Source organism: Callospermophilus lateralis, chromosome 13 (genome assembly GCF_048772815.1).
Source record: "Callospermophilus lateralis isolate mCalLat2 chromosome 13, mCalLat2.hap1, whole genome shotgun sequence".
NCBI lineage: Eukaryota > Metazoa > Chordata > Mammalia > Rodentia > Sciuridae > Callospermophilus > Callospermophilus lateralis.
The window spans coordinates 14,271,200-14,291,430 of NC_135317.1; the positions used below are offsets into that span (position 1 = coordinate 14,271,200).

At 38.7% G+C, this 20,231-nt stretch overlaps 1 protein-coding gene and 2 pseudogenes across 4 annotated transcripts in view; 2 read left to right on the top strand and 1 right to left on the bottom strand.

Annotated features, from left to right (window-relative positions):
- Positions 1–20,010, bottom strand: part of Arid4b (AT-rich interaction domain 4B) — a 149,673-nt gene extending 129,663 nt beyond the window's left edge. For all 4 annotated transcript variants that reach the window (XM_076873068.1, XM_076873067.1, XM_076873066.1 and 1 more), the window contains exons 1-2: positions 19,625–20,010; positions 19,027–19,081 (exon numbers count right to left, since the gene is read on the bottom strand). In XM_076873068.1, the coding sequence (XP_076729183.1) occupies positions 19,027–19,032 (6 nt within the window). In that variant the 5' untranslated portion in view covers positions 19,033–19,081; positions 19,625–20,010. The remainder of the gene's footprint in view (positions 1–19,026; positions 19,082–19,624) is intronic.
- Positions 1,176–1,763, top strand: LOC143379294 (splicing factor 3B subunit 6 pseudogene; annotated as a pseudogene).
- On the top strand, positions 6,624–10,820 carry LOC143379481 (large ribosomal subunit protein eL27 pseudogene; annotated as a pseudogene).
- Positions 20,011–20,231: the final 221 nt, after the last annotated feature.

Sequence of the window (20,231 nt, forward strand, 5' to 3'; positions counted from 1 at the left end):
TTTTTTAAATGAGAAGTTTAGACTTTCCAGAACAAAAATTTGTTATGAAAATTTAATAGAACTCTTTGTAAATCTTTCTACTTCTTTGTTCTCTTAAATAAAAATATGGAAAATTTTAAGAGCTTGACAATTCAACATCTACATTTTAAAGTTAAATGTAATACGTACTAGGCAACAATGCATGTATGTGTCTTAAGTATATCTCTTTCCATCAGTCTGAATCAAACTCTCACTATGGTTCAAAATCCACACCCTCAAAGGCTGCTTCTCATCGCCTTTACCCTTCACTCACATTTAAGCAATCCCTGATTCCCTTTTCTCATGGAGTTCACTCCTGTGCCAGGGGCCCATCCTCATCACCTGGGGAGTGATAATATAATTCTCAAATTTTTCAATGTCTATTCCACTGTTAATTGAACATGTTCCCTTCATAGGAAGGATTTTGAGAATGGGCCTCAGAACATATACAACCTTTATGAGCAAGTCAGCTACAACTGTTTCAAACCACAGGCCTTTACTCCTCCTCAGAGGCTTTTCTTTCTGCCACATTTGGCTCAATAAGCAAAGGAATACACAATGCACTACAGCAGTCCAGTTTCCCGTCTCCAGCCCTTTCCTCTTAAAGACTCCCCACTCCAGGGCACCTCCCACCATTTTGGTATCCTTTGGGGATTTAGACTACCTAGAGAGAGAGTCTGCATTCCTGGTTCTCCAACCTCTGGTGTCCAGCCCCCTTGTCTTGACCCATAGGATGTTAAAGAGAAGCTGCTCTCTTTATTTTTTATTTTATTTTTTTTTAAGAGAGAGAGAAAATTTTTTCAATATTTATTTTTAGTTTTCGGCGGACCCAACATCTTTTTTTTTTTTTTTTTTGTATGTGGTGCTGAGGATCGAACCCAGGCCGCACGCATGCCAGGCAAGCATGCTACCACTTGAGCCACATCCCCAACCCAGAGAAGCTGCTCTCTTTTTTTTTTTTTAAAGAAAGAGAGAGAGGGAGGGAGAGAATTTTTTATTTATTGTTTTAGTTTTCGGCGGACACAACATCTTTGTTTGTATGTGGTGCTGAGGATTGAACCCGGGCCGCACGCATGCCAGGCGAGCACGCTACTGCTTGAGCCACATCCTCAGCCCCAGAAGCTGCTCTCTTTAAAAAAAAAAAAAATCCGAAACGCATTCCGGAGGGGTCCGGAGGAATTCTGTGTTTGCTGCGGTAACCTCTTCAGCCCGCCAAGATGGCGATGCAAGCGGCCAAGAGGGCGAACATTCGACTTCCACCTGAAGTAAATCGGATTTTATATATAAGAAATTTACCATACAAAATCACAGCTGAAGAAATGTATGATATATTTGGGAAATATGGACCTATTCGTCAAATCAGAGTGGGGAATACACGTGAGACCAGCGGAACAGCCTATGTGGTCTATGAAGATATCTTTGATGCCAAGAATGCATGTGACCACCTATCAGGATTCAATGTTTGTAACAGATACCTCGTGGTTTTATACTATAATGCTAACAGGGCATTTCAGAAAATGGACACCAAAAAGAAGGAGGAACAGTTGAAGCTTCTCAAGGAAAAATATGGCATCAATACAGATCCACCAAAATAAGTGTTATCTGCATTTTCACTTTGGACTAAAACCTTTTTTTTTTCCTTTAAATTCTGATTATTGTGATTTCTCATTTGAGATTCAAAATTATTTGCTTGAAACTTTGATATATACTAGAATACATTTATAAACTTGAAGTGTTTTGAAAAACATGTCATTGTTTCCTTTTGAACTTTTCCCTTCTGTTTGATATCAGGAAAAAACTAAAAAGTTGACCTATAGGAAAGATTGTGCATGGGCCTATGGACTCTTTTGAGTTTCTTAAGAGCAGGGACCTTTTTATATTATTAGTGCTTACAGTTTCCAGTCTAGTGATTAGTCATTAAAAGAATTTGTTGTAATCTTGTCATTTATTGAAAGTCTATTGATAATGAACTCTTCATTACAACAGTCCATATAGGCATCAGCATGTTTCTGATGAAGAAACCAAAGTTCATCATCATGCTGATTGGATAAGTAATATGCTTTCATAAAAAGCCAGTATAACAGCAACCAGTTATTAATCAGGACTACACATTTGAGTAATACTTGCTTTACAGATAACCAAACACCTTTGACAGTATGGGTACCCTTGTCCCTAGCATAGAGGTCTCTCATAGCAGTGGCTTTTTAGGTGACTGCACATTGTTAGAAATTTGAGAGCAAGAAGCCTAGGACATGGTGATGTTACATGTCTGAGATTGTATTTAAGTAGCTTTTCATTTTAATTATTAAGAATTTGTATATATTTTGGGCCTTATCTCACAGTATATCTTTGCTGTAAATAAATTTTTCATGTTTCTTTTTATGAGTTCCTATGACATGGAAATAGTATGGTTATTACCACATTCATTATAGCTTGGCAGCCTGGGAAGACAGAGCTATAATTTTCTTTTTATGGTTTAGGTAGGAGCCAAATGGAAAAACATGAACTAATTGTTTTGTGTATAACTAAAACCTAAAATAAATTTAAAAAGTACATACACTAAAAAAGAAAAAAAAAAAAAATCCATCCCCCCATACACACAAACATATACAACTCACACAGAATTTGATAATTCTAAATCATCTGTGAAATAAGAAAAACAGGTATCTCAGTAAATATGTTAATAAGAATTAAAATAGCATTAGCATTAGTAAGAGCTCTGCCACTTAACCAGTTACGTAACCTTAGATAAATTACAACATCTCTCTCAGCACTGAGAGTTTTTATCTATAATACAGAATACACACATATACTCTCTCAGGATAAATGGACTGATTGATTTTAGGTTCTGGGGATAAAACCCAGGGACACTCTACCACTAAATTACATGTCAGTCCTTTTAATCTTTTAGAGACAAGGTCTCACTAAATTGCCTAAATTGGACTTGAACTTGCAGTCCTCCTTCCTTGGTCTCCCAAATAGCTGGGATTACACATATACACTTCTATGCCTGGCTACCAAGATTTTTTTTTTTTTTTGAGAATTACATTTTGAAATGTAAAAAATTACTATAACACATTAAGCACGAAATAAGTAGTAGCTTAAATAACATGATAATAAAAACAATGATAAGAATGATGGCGTAAAAGAACATGAGCAAGACAGAAGTTATATGATAAATATTTTAATACTAGAGAACAAGTCAAAACTGATAGCTTGATTTTGAGAAAAATAGGATGTTTATCTAGTAATAAAAGATGAATTTCAGGCTGGGGAAAAGCTCAGTTGTACAGCAACTGTCTAACATGCTCATGAGATCCTTGGATGCAATCCATACCACCATAGACAGATGAAAAAAAGAATTCAGAAATCATAATGCTTACTAAAAAATTGGATTATGCTAATTACAAAAAAATAGGATTACCCATTATTTATCATCAGAGACTTATAATGCACTCACGTCAAGACATCTGTCTCAACCCTCTGAATGTGAATATGCAATTTTCAAACTCTGTTTGACTCTTTAAATAAAATCTTTTTACAATAGTCATGTTACTTGAACCCCTCCATTCCCCCTTTTAACACAGAAAAATTACAGTTAGAATCATTTTCAACTGGGAGGGCCACACATACAGAAAAAATAATTACAATGAGGAAGTGGTAATGGAATAAAACAACCAAGTCCAAACAAGTAAACAGAAATGTTTCAAATGAACAAAATGAACTTAAAAACAAAAACAGGTATGCTTTATTTATTTATTTATTTGTTTGTTTATTTATTTGTAGTGCTGAGGATCAAACCCAGGGCCTCATACATGCTGGCAAGTGCTCTACCGCTGAGCCACAACCCCAGCCCCAAAATGAATTTGTTAAGAGAAGTCATCCTAAATGTAATGTCTTTTAAGGCTAAATAAACTTTTTGTATTGTCACTTGGCAAAAAAGTTGGGGTCTAATTCCAGAGGGCCAAAATGACCTTTGAAAGATCTCTTTCTAGCTACATAGGACACAGAGTATTTCAACTCAACCTGTGGCAATGCAACCTGAAGATTCATTTTTGAAAATATGAGGATTCATTTTTTTTCCTATTTCAAAGTATGAAGTCTTCAAAGCCTTACCCTGTTTTCCTGACTTACAATACTAATTTTCAAACTAGTGAATGTTTTCCCACCATAGTTTAATATGTTTTCATATGATTTCTTCTAATTTTTAAGAGAACAGAGTAAATGTATTTAAGATGCTTAATACCATGGTATCAATAAATTCTATCTTTATAAGTATTTTCTTCCTATAAAGAAAGTAGACAAAAAGATTCTAAACTATACTCACTGTTCAATAAAGCTATCAAAAGAACACTAAACAGCAACAACTAGGCAGCATGGATCAGTGTACTAACTGGAGTGCAGGTTCTATGATCAGTTTAATGTGTGCCTATGGGCAAATCACTGAACAGTTTTGCATCTGATTCTTCAACCATACAAAGGGGAATTTTATCTGTGTTGTCTCTCTAAACCCAAATAAATGTGTAAATATGGAAACCTCTCAAAAGGGGGTGGGGGATGGATGTTGCTGACCTGCCTCAAAGGGATGTTATAAGAAATAACTATTATAAAACTTTCAAAACACAATGCACCATTTAAGAACATTAAACAGCTTAGTGTTAAAGAATCCCTTATACAGAATAAGAATGTAGCCCAGTGGCAGAGCACATGACTGGCATGTTTACATATGTTCAAATCCCAGAACAAAAAATAAAACAGAAATGATCTCTTAAAAAAAAAACAAAAGAATCATTTATAAACTGTTAATCCTGACCCTGAGCGTCTGCTGAGGTCACTTGTCTACAGTGGTCTGTTCCAACATTAACCTTTCAATGAATTAACTAGTATGGATCCCAAGAGAGTCTGAGTTCCTTGAGAAGCAGCCATCCAGCAGAGGGTGGCTCTTTCACTAGACCTCACAGGTTACCTTTCTAGAAGCAATCACATGCAATTACAGGCATTAACAGCAGCTGCAAAAATCACATATATGGCTACAAGAGGCTTTGGAGGTGTTATAGGTATTGGTAGAATGCCAACTAGTAGTATGAGACATTCAGAAGAGTTAAGAATACTTACAGTATACCTACCAAATGTTAAACACTCCTCTTAGTAAGACCTCCAGAGACTTACCTACCCAAACTTAAAGAACCATAGTGGTGATCTATATAAATCATTTGGTGTTAGAGAAAAACAATACCTCGAATGCAAAAATAAAATCTTGCTAAACCCAGAAACAATGACATACATCTGTTTATACTGCTACAAAGGTTTAAAAGACATAGTAATTATAGTATAAATTCATTTTTACAAAACCAAATAAAAATACTAAGAAAGAAAAAGGAATAGAAAAATATATCACAAGCTTGAATCAAGTTCCCCAGAGGAAGTGAGACTGGAAGAAAGTAACACTTTTACTGTTCACTGTAAACTATATTGTAATTTTTAAATATTTACAGCAAACTTTTATTCTTACAATAAAAGCTTAAATTTGTAAAGAGTAGAATTAATTTAGAAAAATATTTCTCCAAGTCGGGGCAGGGCAAACAGGTGACTTACTAAGTGTCAAAAGTTCTTTGATTAGCCTTTCTTAGGGGGGAAAAAAAATCCTATTCAGGAAGCTGAATCAGGAGGATCACACAAGTCCAGGAGTTCAAGTTCAACCTGCGAAACAGCGAGAGATGATATCAAAAGGAAAATTAAAAAAGCATCACTACTTTCAGCAAGAAATTCAGATTAGGGGCTGGGGCTGTAGCTCAGTGGTAGAGCACTTGCCTAGATGTGTGAGGCACTGGGTTGGTTCCTCAGCACCATATAAATATAAAATAAATAAAATAAAGGTATTGTGCCATCTGTAACTTAAAGTATTTAAAAAAAAAAAAAGAAAGAAATTCAGATTTTTTTTTTTAGTTGTAGTTGGGCACAATACCTTTATTTTGTTTGTTTATTTTTATGTGGTGCTTAGGGTCGAACCCAGGGCCTCACACATGCTAGGTGAGCACTCTACTGTTAAGCCACAACCCTAGCCCAGAAATTAGATTTTAAAAAGAAAGAAAGAAAAATGGAGGTAGAACACTTGCCTAACATGCACAAGACTCTAGTTTTTATCCCCAGGGCCATGGGGTGGGGTGGGGGGACAAAAGACTTGTGATGAGCTATCCTTATCAACATAAAATTGAAAATATAAAAAGCTGAATTTTTAAAACCTTCCAAATATGTATAAGGAAAGCTGCCTCTCCTTTAAACTATGATAGTAGTAGTGGCTCCTCCACTTCAGGACTGTTCAGCTTTCCTTTTACTCCTCTCCAATATACTAGCTTGACAGGGCCCCAGCTTTTGCCTGTCCCACCCGGATGGTTTTTGGTGACTAATTGCCACATCAGAACAGTAATCTGATGAAAAGTCACAAAGCATTTCTGCCCTACATAAGCAAGAGTAGTGATGGATGTTTACCCAGGAAATTTAAAAAATAAGAAACCTCTCTCACCTAATCCAGTAAACAACCCTGTAGGTTGAGAAGTACAATTTACTTTTTCCTTAAATAGTAAAAGAATACCATTCTGGATAAAATGGCAGCAAACCAGAAGGAAAGGTAAGTACTACATTTACTAAGAAAAGTTTCCACACTGATAAGGATCGAAAAAACAAAAATTGGATGTTTTTCACCTTCTAAACATTTTTTCAGGATTTCAAACAAAAAATAACAGGTTTTATCCTTAATCACAAAATTACAACTATTTCCTCAAACTTTTAAAATAAATAAGGATTAGAATCCTCTCTCAGTTGATGGTGCATACCTGTAATCTAGCTATTGGGGCAGCAAGTCTGAGGCAAGATGATCAAAAATTTGAGTCCTATCTGGACAATTTAAGGAGACCCTGTCTTGGAATTAAAGTGGGGCAGGGGCTGGGATAGTAGCTCACTGGTAAAGCACTAGCCTACATGCAGAAGACCCTAGGTTTAATCCTCAGTAAAACACATTCCTACACACAAAACACACACCTGCAAACTAGAGTCATTATGTCACCCAGAATGCTTATTTAAATTCACAAATATTTGCACATTCTTTCTATAGAACTAACAATAATGGCTACAATTTATTAAAACTCATTATAGAGTAAATCCTGTCATTACATTTAGTCAATCTCAACAGCCCCTTTAAGTACTACAACCATTCCTCATTTTAGAGAACACCAGCCTTCTTAGAAAGTCGAAGAAAAATGCACAAACTAGGTAAGCAGGAGGTCAAAATTAAAAACTCTTCAGCTAGGCAAGGTGGCACATGCCTTTAATCCCAGCAGCTCGGGAGGCTGAGGCAGGAGGATTACAAGTTCAAAGCAAACTTCAGCAATTTAGCAAAGCACCACGCAATTCAGTGAGAGCCTGTCTCTAAATAAAATATAAAAAAGGGCTGGTGATGTGGCTCAGTGGTTAAGTGCCCCTGCGTTCAATCCTTGGTACCAAAAAAAAAAGGGGGGGCTGGGGATGTGGCTCAAGAGGTAGTGCGCTCGCCTGGTATGCGTGCGGCCAGGGTTCGATCTTCAGCACATACAAAACAAAGATGTTATGTCCGCCGAAAACTAAAAAAATAAATATTAAAAATTTTCTCTCTCTCTCTCTTAAAAAAAAAAAAAATTATGCCCTCCAATCAAACTATCAAATCTGGGGCTGGGGGATGGGTTGTAGCTCGTGGTAGAAAGCTTATCCAGGACATATGAGGCACTGGATTCAATCCCTCAGCACCATTTAAAAATAAGTAAAGGTACTGTATCCATCTACAGCTAAAAACATATTAATATATTTTTTAAAAGTGGGGGGCTAGGAAACACCTTAGTAGAGTGCTTTCCTTGGTATGTACAAGGCCCTGGGTTTGACTTCTAGAATCACAAAAAGAGAAAAAAATGTCAAATTAGAAGGCTGCAATCTGATATGTTTTAATAGTTTAAAGCTATATACAGAATTATTTCTCTCTCTCGTGGTTTTGTTTTTTGGTTTGTTTGTGTTTTTTTTTTTAAATTGGGGATTGAACCAACAGGCGCTTTTCTTAACCATTGAACTACATCCCTAGCCATTTTTTGTTTTTTTGTTTTTTTCTTTTTTTTTTTAGAGACAGGGTCTTGCTGAGTTGCTTAGGGCCTTACTATGTTACTGAGGCTGGCTTTGAACTCATGATCCTCCTATCTCGGCCTCCAGAGCCACTGGGATTACAGGTGAGAATCACCAGGTGTAGCAAGAACTATTTTTCTTTTAATGATGTCAGCTAAAATTTGTTACTTAAAAATGATATATAGACTATGCTCCGTAAGATTTCCTTTCTTACAAATCAATATTAATGGCCCAGGGACTGGGGTTGTAGCTCAGTATTAGAGCATCTGCCTTACACAGGTGAGGCCCTGGGTTTGACCCTTAGCATCACATTAATAAATAAATGAATAAATTTTTTTAAAAAAGTTAAATTTTTTTAAAAAAAATTTTTAATGGCCCAGAGAAGTAGACCCTCTACTACCTTACTAATAATACTAACATCAAACTGGAAAGACACTGTCACAACTCAAGGTAATGCCCAATTTTATACTTATCTTTAATTGCTGAGTACATCTAAAAGTAGATATATTCTAATTTTCATGATAATTTCATAAATAAAAGCCACAGGCTAGGGTTGTGGCTCAGAGGTAGAGCGCTCGCCTAGCATGCATGAGGCACTTGGGTTCAATCCTCAGCACCACATAAAGCAAAATAAAGACATTGTGTCCACCTATAACTAAAGAAAAAAAAACTTTAAAAAAAAAGAAATTGAGATGTGCTATTAAATAAATAAATAAATAAGAGCCACTATGCTAAAAACGATGCTTCCAGATTTCCAGAGTAACCTTTTAATGATTTTACGCTTCCATGAAATCAAAGGTTAATTATAATTTTAAAAAATCAGATTCTTTTTAGGAATTAGAGCAATAAACACCTCAAGTAATATGTGTTTCACATAAAAATGATTCAGGAACAATATAACTTTTTTCTATTATAGAATGATTTATTTATGTTTCTTGGTCCTGGGGACTGAATCTAGGGGCACTTTTAACACTAAGCTACCTCCACAACTGTCCACTTTTTTTTTTTTTTTTAAATACAGGCTCTACTAAGTTGCGGAGGCTGGCCTCAAACTTGCATCCTCCTGCCTCAAGTCTCCCAAGTCACTGGAATTACAGGCACATACCAACTATGCCCATCTGATACTGCAGTAGTTTTTAAGCAATAGAAAATTAGAAAATTAGTGATTAACTGAGAGTAGAAGAATGAACAAACTATTCCTACTAACTCGATAAGAAACAGATAAGCTAAGAGACTGCTACAGAGTTTTGTTTCTTATCATTTGTATAGTGGGTTCCATCAACAACCTGATAAAAGCTATCAGAAAGCTTCTCTTTGGGAAAGCATATGTATGACCTTATGAAATTCTGCACATAACTCTGGAGGGAGGGAGAAACTTAGAGGATCCCAGAAGCCATACCTGCACTTTCTAAGTATGAACAAGTATTAATTAAAGGAGTATTAATTAAAGGAGTACTGAGAACTATGTTCAAAGTAAGGCAATATGTGATGATCAGCACAGCAGGGTAAATGTAAGATACAGTTTCTCTGTCTATGTAGGCTGATCTTTGATCTGCTTTTTATTTTCTAATAACCTGCTTATACACCTTTCATAAAATCACCTTATGATGTCTCTATTTATTTTTTCAACATTTTTAGTTGCAGTTGGACATAATAACTTTATTTTTTTTAATGTGGTGCCTGGGATTGAACCCAGTGCCTCACATGTGCTAAGCAGGCACTCTAGCACTGAGCCACAATCCCAGCCTTGTGTCCAATTTTAGTATGAAAACTATCCAATTTCTAAAAGCATGCTCTTTTACATGGAAAACTTGAATGTCAGAATTTCCTGCACATGAGAGTAGAAATACAATTTTTTATAACCAAACTTCTCTTTAAAGTTAAACTGATTAGTAAAATTAAAAGTTAACTATACTGATTGGTAGCTTAAGAAGTCACAAATACACTTTTTTTTGAGACAAACTAAATTGCAAAGGCTGGCCTTGAACTTGTAATCCTTTTGCCTCAGCATACTAAGTAGCTGGGATTATAGACATGTGCCATAGGGCTCTGCTATATTATATTATTTTGATGCAAATTAATTAAATAAAAATACTTCAATCGTCTTAGGAACAAAAGCCAAAGGCTGGTCATACTTCTAATGAATGAATGAAACAGCCTATGGGATTCTCTACTTTTGTTCCCAAAGAAAGAAAGTGTTAAATGCTCTGTTTAAACAATTCTTTTACTTTCTAGACTAGGTTGACTGCTGTCAAAATTGACAAGTCAAAAAAAAAAAAAAAAAAAAAAACAGGGAAAGTGGGACTGGTCCTGGCTGGACACAAAGCTCTCACCATGAAGAACACTGAGGATAACAGTACCTCAGCACTACACAACCACACTCTGGTGGCTGGAACTGACTACTATCCCTACAGTGAAACTGCCTTGGGTAAGAAAATCACCGAACAGTCAAAGATCTTTTGTGATAGTTGAAAACTGCAATCATCTCATGTACACAAGATACTCTATAGATATAGTCTTAAACAAAACTGTTGTCAATAAGGATGTCTTCAGAGACTCTGGTCTTAAGTGCAGGGCCTAAAGGGAAGTCAAGGTCAAGTTCAGAAAAAGGTACAAAGACAGGCAAGAACAAATGGTTCTTTCTGAAAATTTCAGCTTGAGATGTTTCTTCAGTCATTAAAATAATAAAAATAAAGATAATAAAATAACAGGCATCACACACCTACAATTCCAGCCACTCCAGTAGCTGAGGCAAGAAAATCACAAGTCTAAGACCACTCTCTATCTCAAAGTAAAAAGGGCTATATATGTACCTCAGTGGTAGAGTGCTCCTGGGTTCAATCCCCCATACCACAAAATAATAATAATACATGCCAGTCAGCATTTTCCGTAAGTATAAAATATCAACGCTTATTTCCAAAAATTAAGTAGCCCTTACTTCATCCTAAATTCATTTCCAGTTATTCCCACAAAATATCTTGGTGTCCTCTGACTCTTTCTCCTCATTCCATGCTCAATCTGACAGGGACTCCTGTTGGATCTACCTTCAAAAGATATGTAGAAATATAGTCAGAATTTTTCACTCTGTGATGAGAGACTGCATCACTCCTGCATAAACCCGCAATAATTCCTTCACCACCATCCCCTTTAGCTATCTAACCCCATTCACTGTTTTCTCTTTCCTTCACTCCAGGCACTCTGGACTCTGTTCTGTTCACTGAACATGCTGCCACTCTGAACCCTAGCCTGCCACCCAGCCACTTGGCTAACTTGCTCACTATCTGCTCCATAGTGTTCTCAGTAAAGCCAACCCTCACCACTGTACATAATACTGCAACTGTCCCTGCCTTGTATTTTCTACCTTCCCTAAATCAGCTAAACTTTTTCTTTATCTCCATACTACTTAACACTTAATTCATTACATTTATTCTTATTTGTTTGCCACCAGGCACACCTTAAAATATAAGATCCACAAAGCCAGCAATTTCTACCCATTTTATTCTCTGATATGTCCTAAATGGTAAGAACAGAGAATATCACATAATAAAACCATAAATTACGTGAATTCATTCAATACACATTGTATGAATTTTTAAAATGTCCAAAGCCTACATAGCCACTTCCAAGCAAAACACCTGAAGTTAAAATACTCAACAAATTATCACAAAGCTAAAATGAATACCTGAAAATTGGGAGGTCCACTCTTAAAGAGTTAATAAAATAAAAAAATAACACATTTGTGGAAAAATTTATATATGAATGCTCACAGTATTATTCATAATAGATAAAAAGTGGAAATAACCTACTAGTCCATTAAATAATAAACAGATTAGCAAAATGTAGTATTACCCACAAAATGGAACATTATTCAGCAATAAAAGAACTGACACATTCAAAAAAAAATGGACAAACCCTGAGAACACTGTGCAAAGTCACAACTCAGACACAAAAGGCCTCATATTGTACGATTGCACCGACAGAAAATGTCCAGAACAGGCAAATCCTTTCAGTCAGTAGATCAGTAGTTGCCAGTGAGGAACAGAAAGAGGAAGAGCAGGGAGTTAATGGGGAGGATGAAAATGCTCTAGAGTTAGGTAATAGTGATAGACACACAACTGTGTAAAAATAACGTGATGAACTACATAGTTTTAAAAAGAATTTTGTAGTCTGAGAGTTATGCCTCAATTTTTTAAAATATTTACTTTTTACTAGTATTTGGACACAATACCTTTACTATTTAATTAATTTATTTTTATGTGGTGTCGAGGATCAAACTCAGGGCTTCACACATGCTACTCGGGTATTCTACCGCTGGGCCACAACCCCAGGCCCAACACCTCAATTTTTAAAATTCAAAACCAAAACCAGAAACAACTGAGAGGACTGCCTGGCTCAATATTGACTGATCACCTATAATAAGGAAAGACTAAAAGTTGGTACTATCTTCTTGATTTTACTGTATCAAGAACCCTATCCACCTACCAATCACAGGAAAATTATTTTAAAAGGGGAACAAAGGTTGTATTTTGGGGGCTACTCATCTGTAAATAACAGCAAGTAGAACCTTCACATCATGTCAAATCCATCCAAATCCAATCATCCCCACCTTCAAACATCCTCAACACTACCTCTTTTCTGACTCAGTTCATCACCATCTCTCTCAGAACTAACCTAACAGCCTCTTGACTGATCTCCCTTCTTCCACTTTTACTTCCCTACAACCTATTCTCCACACAGCAGTTACTGTTCTATCAGATGGCTTCAGTCTTCAGACCCTTCAAAGGCTGATGTGGTGCACACACCTATAATCCCAGCAACCAGGAGGCTAAGGGAGAAGGATCACAAGCTCAAAGTCAGCCTGGGCAACTCAGTGAAACCTCGTCCCAAAATAAAAAAATAAAAAATAAAAAAGAGGGCTAGAGATGTAACTCAGCTGGTCGAATGTTTGCTTTGCATGCACAAGGCCCTAGGTTTGATCCCCTGCCCACTAAATAAATAAGTAAATAAATAGGAATGTAGTTCAGTGGTAAAGTGTCTATCTCCCATGTGTGAGGCACTGGATTCACCACATTAAAATAAATACTGTGTGTTTATCTATAACTAAAAACAAATTTGAAATAAAATTAATAAATAAATGATTAAAAAGAGCTGAGGATGTAGCTCAACAGTAAAGAGTCCCTAGGTTCAAGTGACAATTTTGCCAAAAAAGAAATTTTAGTTAAAAAAAAAAAATTTAGGTCACCAAAGACTAATAAGTTTTCCTGATATAGTTAGTTCACTTTCCTTTCCTACAACAAAATACCTAAGGTTGGGTAACTTAAAAAGAAAAAAAAAAGATTTAGGGGCTGGTGATATATAGCTCAGTTGGTAGAGTGCTTGCCTCGTATGTACAAAGCCTGGGTTCAATCCCCAGGACCAAAAAGAGAGAGAGAGAGAGAGAGAGAGAAGAAAAAAAGATTTAGTTAGCTCACAATTTCAGAGGCTAAAAGTCTCAGATCAGGCAATCCCACATGTTCAACCTTGACAGATACTGTAACTACTGGATGGAGTATGTGCAACAGACAGAGGAACTGGGAGAGGGCCCAGTTATTCTCTCTATATAACAACTCTCTGGAGAGACCTAACTCACTGTCCAAACAGAAGTACCTTACCTTAATCCCTCAAGGGCAGCATGCCCAAATGCCTCCTTTCTAAAAATCCTACCACTTCTTTCATCACACTGCAGACCAAGCTTATAACACATGAACCCTTGGGGGACACACTCAAATCATCCCAAACCACAGCATTAACATATTTAGATTTTATCTGAAGCTCATGCCATGGCCCACAAACAATTACATTTTACTGGCCCTGGTGATCCTCTCTAGTCTCATTTCCTACTACTTCAGCCATAATGGCCATCTTCCTGTTTCTTAAATATGCCAAGCTCAAACATGCCAAACACATAACACTTCAGGGTCTCTGCACTTGTTTTTTCTGTCCAGAATGCCCCTCCTCCAGAAAACTGAATGGCTCACTTTATCATTTTTTTCATACTATACTTAAATGTCATCTGTTAAAACAGATCCTCAGGCTGGGGATATAGTTCATTTGTAAGAGTGCTTGCCATGCATGCACTAAGGCCTTGCATTCAATCCCCAGAACCACACACACTCAAAAAAAAAGATCCTTCATTACCACCAAATCTGAAGTAGCGCACTAGGTCTACTTCAGATTTGGTGGTAATGGTTATTCTACTTCAGCTTTGTTTTTCTTCACAGCACTAATCACTACATTTTTCCCCTTAGTGTCTGTTTACACTAATAGAAGGAAAAATCCATGAGGGTAAGAACTCTTACTTTGCTCACTGCTGCATCCTCAATACCCAGAGCCATGTGGAGCACAAACAAGGTACACTATCTGTTTGATGGCTGATTGGCAAAAACTCACTCCTCGGTGAAGTATGCACTCATCTATTGTAGTTTATTAAATTAAAAAAAGCAAGGAATTACTAATTCAGAAAGAAGTATGATTTTACAAAATTACCTCTTGACCAAAAGACTACAAATTTATAACATAAAATATCATTGCCATATCAAGACTCTTAAATCCCTCAACTATTATATTTAGGTACAAACTAACATTCACATTAGTTCATCCAAGTCTCTGACTTCAACTACCTGCTCTCTGAGTCTTTTACCTTAACTAGAAAGTCCACCTACACATGAATGGCTTACCTCCTTAAGTATTAAAAACCCTATTCACCTTTACTGAAATGACAACATGCTTCAAATGAAAATAACATCTAATTCTCCTAGACAGAAACCTTCGTTTTCTTCCTACCTCAGGGTGAGTTAATAGATCTTAAATTCTATTTAAAAATTTCTCATCTTTCCCCTTTCCTCCACTCCTGCTGCATTAATTCAATCTCTTAATTCACAACTCACTTGGACTTCTCATGCACAATCTCCATACTTTCCATTCAGATCTTCCTTTTGATGTACTCACTAATATACCTCCGAATTAAATTTTCCACAATGCAAATCTTTGCCCCTTCTTAAAAATTTCAGTAGTTCCATGTAGCTTTTAAGAAAATTTTGAGCCAGGCACAGTGACACTCACCTGTAATCCCAGCAACTCAGGAGGCCAAGTGAGGAGGACCACAAGTTCAAGGCCAGCCCCAGGGACTTTGCAAGGGCCTAGGTAACTCAGAGAGACCCTGTCTCAAAAAATATAAAGGGCTGGAGATGTAACTCAGTGGTAAAGCATCCCTGGGTTCAATACAAGTATCAAAAAAAAAAAAAAAAAGAAAAGGAAAAATTTGAGGTTGGGGGTATAGCTCAGTGGTAGCCCATTTAACTAGCATGCGTTAAGACCCTAAAACTCTCTAGCACTACCAAAAAATAAAAAAGAAAAAAATAGAGAAAAGGCAAAAAAAAAAAAAAAAAAAGAAAGAAAGAAAGAAAATCAGGTGCAATGGCACACACATGTAAGCCTAGCATCTTGGGAGTCTAAGGCAAGAATATCACAAGTTCAAGGCCAATCTCAGCAACTTAGTGAGACCCTATTTCAAAAAATAAAAATGACTGGGGTTGCAGCTCAACAGCAAAACATTCATGTTTAATCCCCAGCACCACTCCCCCCCCACACACACACACAAAATATTCAACTCCTTCACCCTGCTCCATCTCCTATTATTGATCATTGCCCTTCTATTCCCACCCTCAAACACATCATACTTTGTTACTACAGACATGGCAAACTACAAATACACCACTTCTGTTTTGTTCTTTATTGTCCGATATCTTGTCTATCCCTCTACCTGAAACACTTTTCTCCCATTATCTGTCCGGCAAAAGCTTTAACACTCAACCTACACAAAGTCATCAGGAAAACTTTCTGATTTAGACATTGTCTGTCCTCCCACAACTCTTACCACAATTACCATATGTTGGAATAAATACTCTCGTAATGCAATACTGTGAGTTTTGCTTTACTGTTCTTGTCTTCTACTAAATTGTGAACTCCTTGAAAGCAAGTCAGATATCTTATTCACGTTCATTTCACATTGCATGACACATAGAAGAGGTTGTTAAATGAACAATTTATAAAAGAGGGGCAAAGGCAGAGGAAGGAAAGGATGAAGGGAGGGAGGGAAGGAGAAAAGGATGTAATAAAGAGAGAAAAGGGGAAAGAAATACGTAAAAGGAACATGTGCACATATATAGGGCATTAAAAAAAGAGACATTTGTAATCAATTCACATTTTTACAGGGTCTAAGCCAGAGTTATTAAAGAAATAATAGAATATACAAAAAGCCAATCTACCCAGATTTTAAGTACAACTAACTAAATCACAGATCCCCTAAATCCCCTAAGATGCCTGGCCCATTTCATTCAAAAATACACTGCATTATAAGCAGATGCTAACAAAATACATAATATGAAAACAAAAAAAAAAAAAAGATTTCATTAGGAAAAAATTAAAAAACGAATCTTGACACAATCCTTAGAATTATTTACAAACTTTAATAATTTACCACTTCCTTCTAATGTGCTATCGCTGATATTGAAAGGTTTACCACAAGTAGAAAAAGCAAATCCAACAGAGCACCAGCATTATGATCTATATAAGGCATAAAGTGCTTTAATGTCACAAGTTATATTTCTCAAAAAACACACTGCAAAAATATCAAAATATGGAGTATGCTAAGCAGTATAGTGATTTATTTAAATAAATTCTTTTCTACTGGAAAACTTGTACTAAAACATAATACTTAGAATGACATATACATTTTCTTTATTTGGGGACTAAAAGGCAACAAGAAAAGAGTACTATGAAATATAGACTTAAAAACCCTACTTCAAAGCAGAAATTTGATTAAGAGCCAATAAATGGTATAAATCCTCTACCGCACAACTGTCACCATAATACAAAAACTGAGCACATTAACACACACAAAAAATTTAAGCCCAATATAATCAACACTAAATGCATTTCCAATTGCTGTTTTTGCTATAAAGCAAAATAAAAATCATGAGCAGTTTATCTTTTACCACATAATTTATAAGTTGTTAATACTAATGATTACTAGTAAATTCCCTAAGAGAAGACTTGCTATACAGTTCTTGGTAAAGTTGGAAATTTGTTTTCATAACCTTTTTCCTGTTAAAAAGTTACTAATTTATTTTTAACTTTAAGAATGGAAATGCTAAGCACTAAAATTATTAGTTCTAAAATTATATCAAAAAATTTGCATTTGCCTAATACCCTGAAACTTTTAAGGCTAAAGTTTCCCATATACTTTCATTTTTTTTTAAACTGACAAGTTTAAAAAAGGAAACGAAAGGAAAAAAAAGAAACTTTAAAACTAAACACCTCTGCTTACTATATATCTAATAGCCAAACATTTACAGAGAACCTATAATGCACCTGCATTAATGGTAACTGCAACACAATACATTTATTCCAAATACTATTCAGCTTCTAAACTTGTTATCTATTAATCAACCCAAAGTTTTCTTAAATTCTCATCCAACATAGATACATGGTTTTCCTAATAAATTCACTTTTTACTGCTTTACACAGATCATAGAAATTTTAACTAGCATTTGTGACTAACAAAAGAGATTCATTCTGAAACATCAGTGTTTGTTTTCATTTACATGAAAGTGAGACAGAAACTCTGCAGATATAAACTGTTCTAGGCAGTCCACAGCACCCCAAATTCAAAAAGAGGCTTAATTAGACTAAATTACTTTGTTCAGTAGATAAATATTAATATCCACAGCTTTCACTGTCTCCCATAAACACAAGCATTACAAAGTTTAATTCGGATGCATTTCTGTAAAAGTAATCTTTACTCTGAAGAGAAGTGCGGGGGAAAAAAAAATTTCAAAGCAGCCAGGGATGGTGGTGCATGCCTATAATCCTAGCTACTGGGGAGGGCGAGGCAGGAGGATTGAAAGTTCCAGGCCAGCCTGTGCAACTAACCAGACCCCCATCTGGAAAAAATAAAAAGGGCTGAGGACGTAGCTCAGTGATAAAGCACCCTGGGTTCAATTCCCAGTATAGCAAAAATAAAAACAAATAAAATAAAAAGTGTTCAAAGAAATAAAAGTAGATGAAGTTTACATTCTAACATACTATCTGTTGCATATCTATACTTGTGAACACTCTACCTTTTAAGCACTTCTGAATTTGTAATCAGTGAAAAAATACTTGCTGGTATCTAAATTACACCAGTGAAATCTAGACATTTCCAATACATAAGACTTGTCATCCCTGATAGTGTGATCAAACCAGACAGAATTCGTTCCCATGTTCTTTAAAGTGGAAAGCCCGGTACTTCTATGGCTTTAATTTCCTCCATCAACTAAGCCCTACTAGACACAATATGAACTGAGTTAACAGGTTTACTGAAAAGGAACTAGCCATCACTTTTCCGTAAGACACCACAGAGCAATAACAACCTGCAGAGGCACACATGGATAAAGGAAAAGAAAAGATATAACCCAAAGTCCCTTCAAAAAAGGAACAACTGTTGTCTCCGCAGTGTGCAAAGATCACCAAAATCCTTCTAAAATCTTTCCAATAAGATGAGCTTTGTGGTCATCAAAAAGGTCCGCGGCTAGCAACCCACAGCAGCGTTCCCACAGCGGGCGAGGTGCTCCCTCGGCGGCGCACCCGAGAGCGCCCACAGCTCGCCCAGGTCAGGTTGCTTGGCCCGCGTCCCGCAGCTCCCCGGCGCTGCCTGACGGGGCCAGCAGCGCGGAAGCGGGGCCCCGCACCGCAACTCCGCGGCCATCCCCGCGCGGGCCCCGCACACGCCTCCCGCGCGACGCCCGCAGACCTCGGCCCTGCCGCAGCGCCGGGCGACACGCTTACCTTCATGGCGACTCCGGGTCGGCGACCCCCGCGACCACACCAGCGTCACCTGCACCTGCGGGGAGACAAAAGGCACCGCTCAGAGTCGGGCAGCCTGCGCGGCCGCCGCCATCAGGGCGCTCGGCGAGGGCCAGCACGCGCCGCACTCCGCCTCGCCGCCTGCGGCCACCCTACGGCCCGCAGCTCCGCGTCCCCATTGTCGCGACCCGATGGAGCCCTGTCTCCGACGATGACGCCATTTCTGTCAGAAGAAACTCGCAACGCGCCAAGGTCCGGCGCGGGCGCCGAAGTCCGCCCCCACGGGCAGGCACCCGCGTCGCGCCAGGGCCCGGGGGGCCGGGGCCGAGCAGGACGGCGCCGGGGCAGCGTCCCACCCGAGCGGGGCCCGGCCGCAGGGGCCGAGAAGCCGCGGCCCGCCGCCCCCGCCCGCCCGGGCCCCCGCGGCAGGCCACCGGCGCCGAGCTGTGGCCGGGCGGGGGTCCCGGGAGGCCGGGGCCGCGAACACCGGCGCGGCGACAGCACCGCAGCCATCCGCCCCGCTCCGCGGCGGGCCCGGGGACAACGCCAGGGACGGTGAGCACCCGAAAAATGTCCCTACCTTCCACGGAGGCGAGGTCCAAGCTGGCGCGTCCAGAGTCGCGCTCCTCCTCCCCCCGACGCGGCAGGCCCAGAGAAGAGATGGAGAAGAAGGGCGGCGGGTCCAGCGGCGGCCGAGGCTGAAGCTCCGGCTCCTCCTCCTCCCGCGGCGGCGACTGGTACCTTTGTTTGGCGGCCGCTCGGGCTCCCTCGCTGGGGGGAGGGGGCCGACGAAAAATCCCTCCCGGACTGGAGGTCCGGGCCCCCGGGCGCGCCGCCCTCCAGAGGACGGCGGCGACGGACCCTCTGCGGCTCCCTCCGGGCAAAGGTCCAGGCGGCGGCCGTGACGGCGGCAAGCTGGGGCTCCAGAGACTCCTCCGCTCCGGCGCCCGAGCTCCTCACTCCGGACTCGACTGACGGGCAAACATCGCTTTCCCCCCACCCCGGCCCCCCCTTCCCTCCTTCTCCCCTCCTCTTGATTCTTTTCCCCTCCCTTACTTCTTTCCCGGATGGCCTCTTAGACGACCTCGGATTGGTCGGGGTCCGCCAGAGCCCGCCTTTGCCCTGTTTCTATTGGTCCTCAGCATACAAACAACGACGCCATTTTCCCACCAGTTCTATGGAAACAG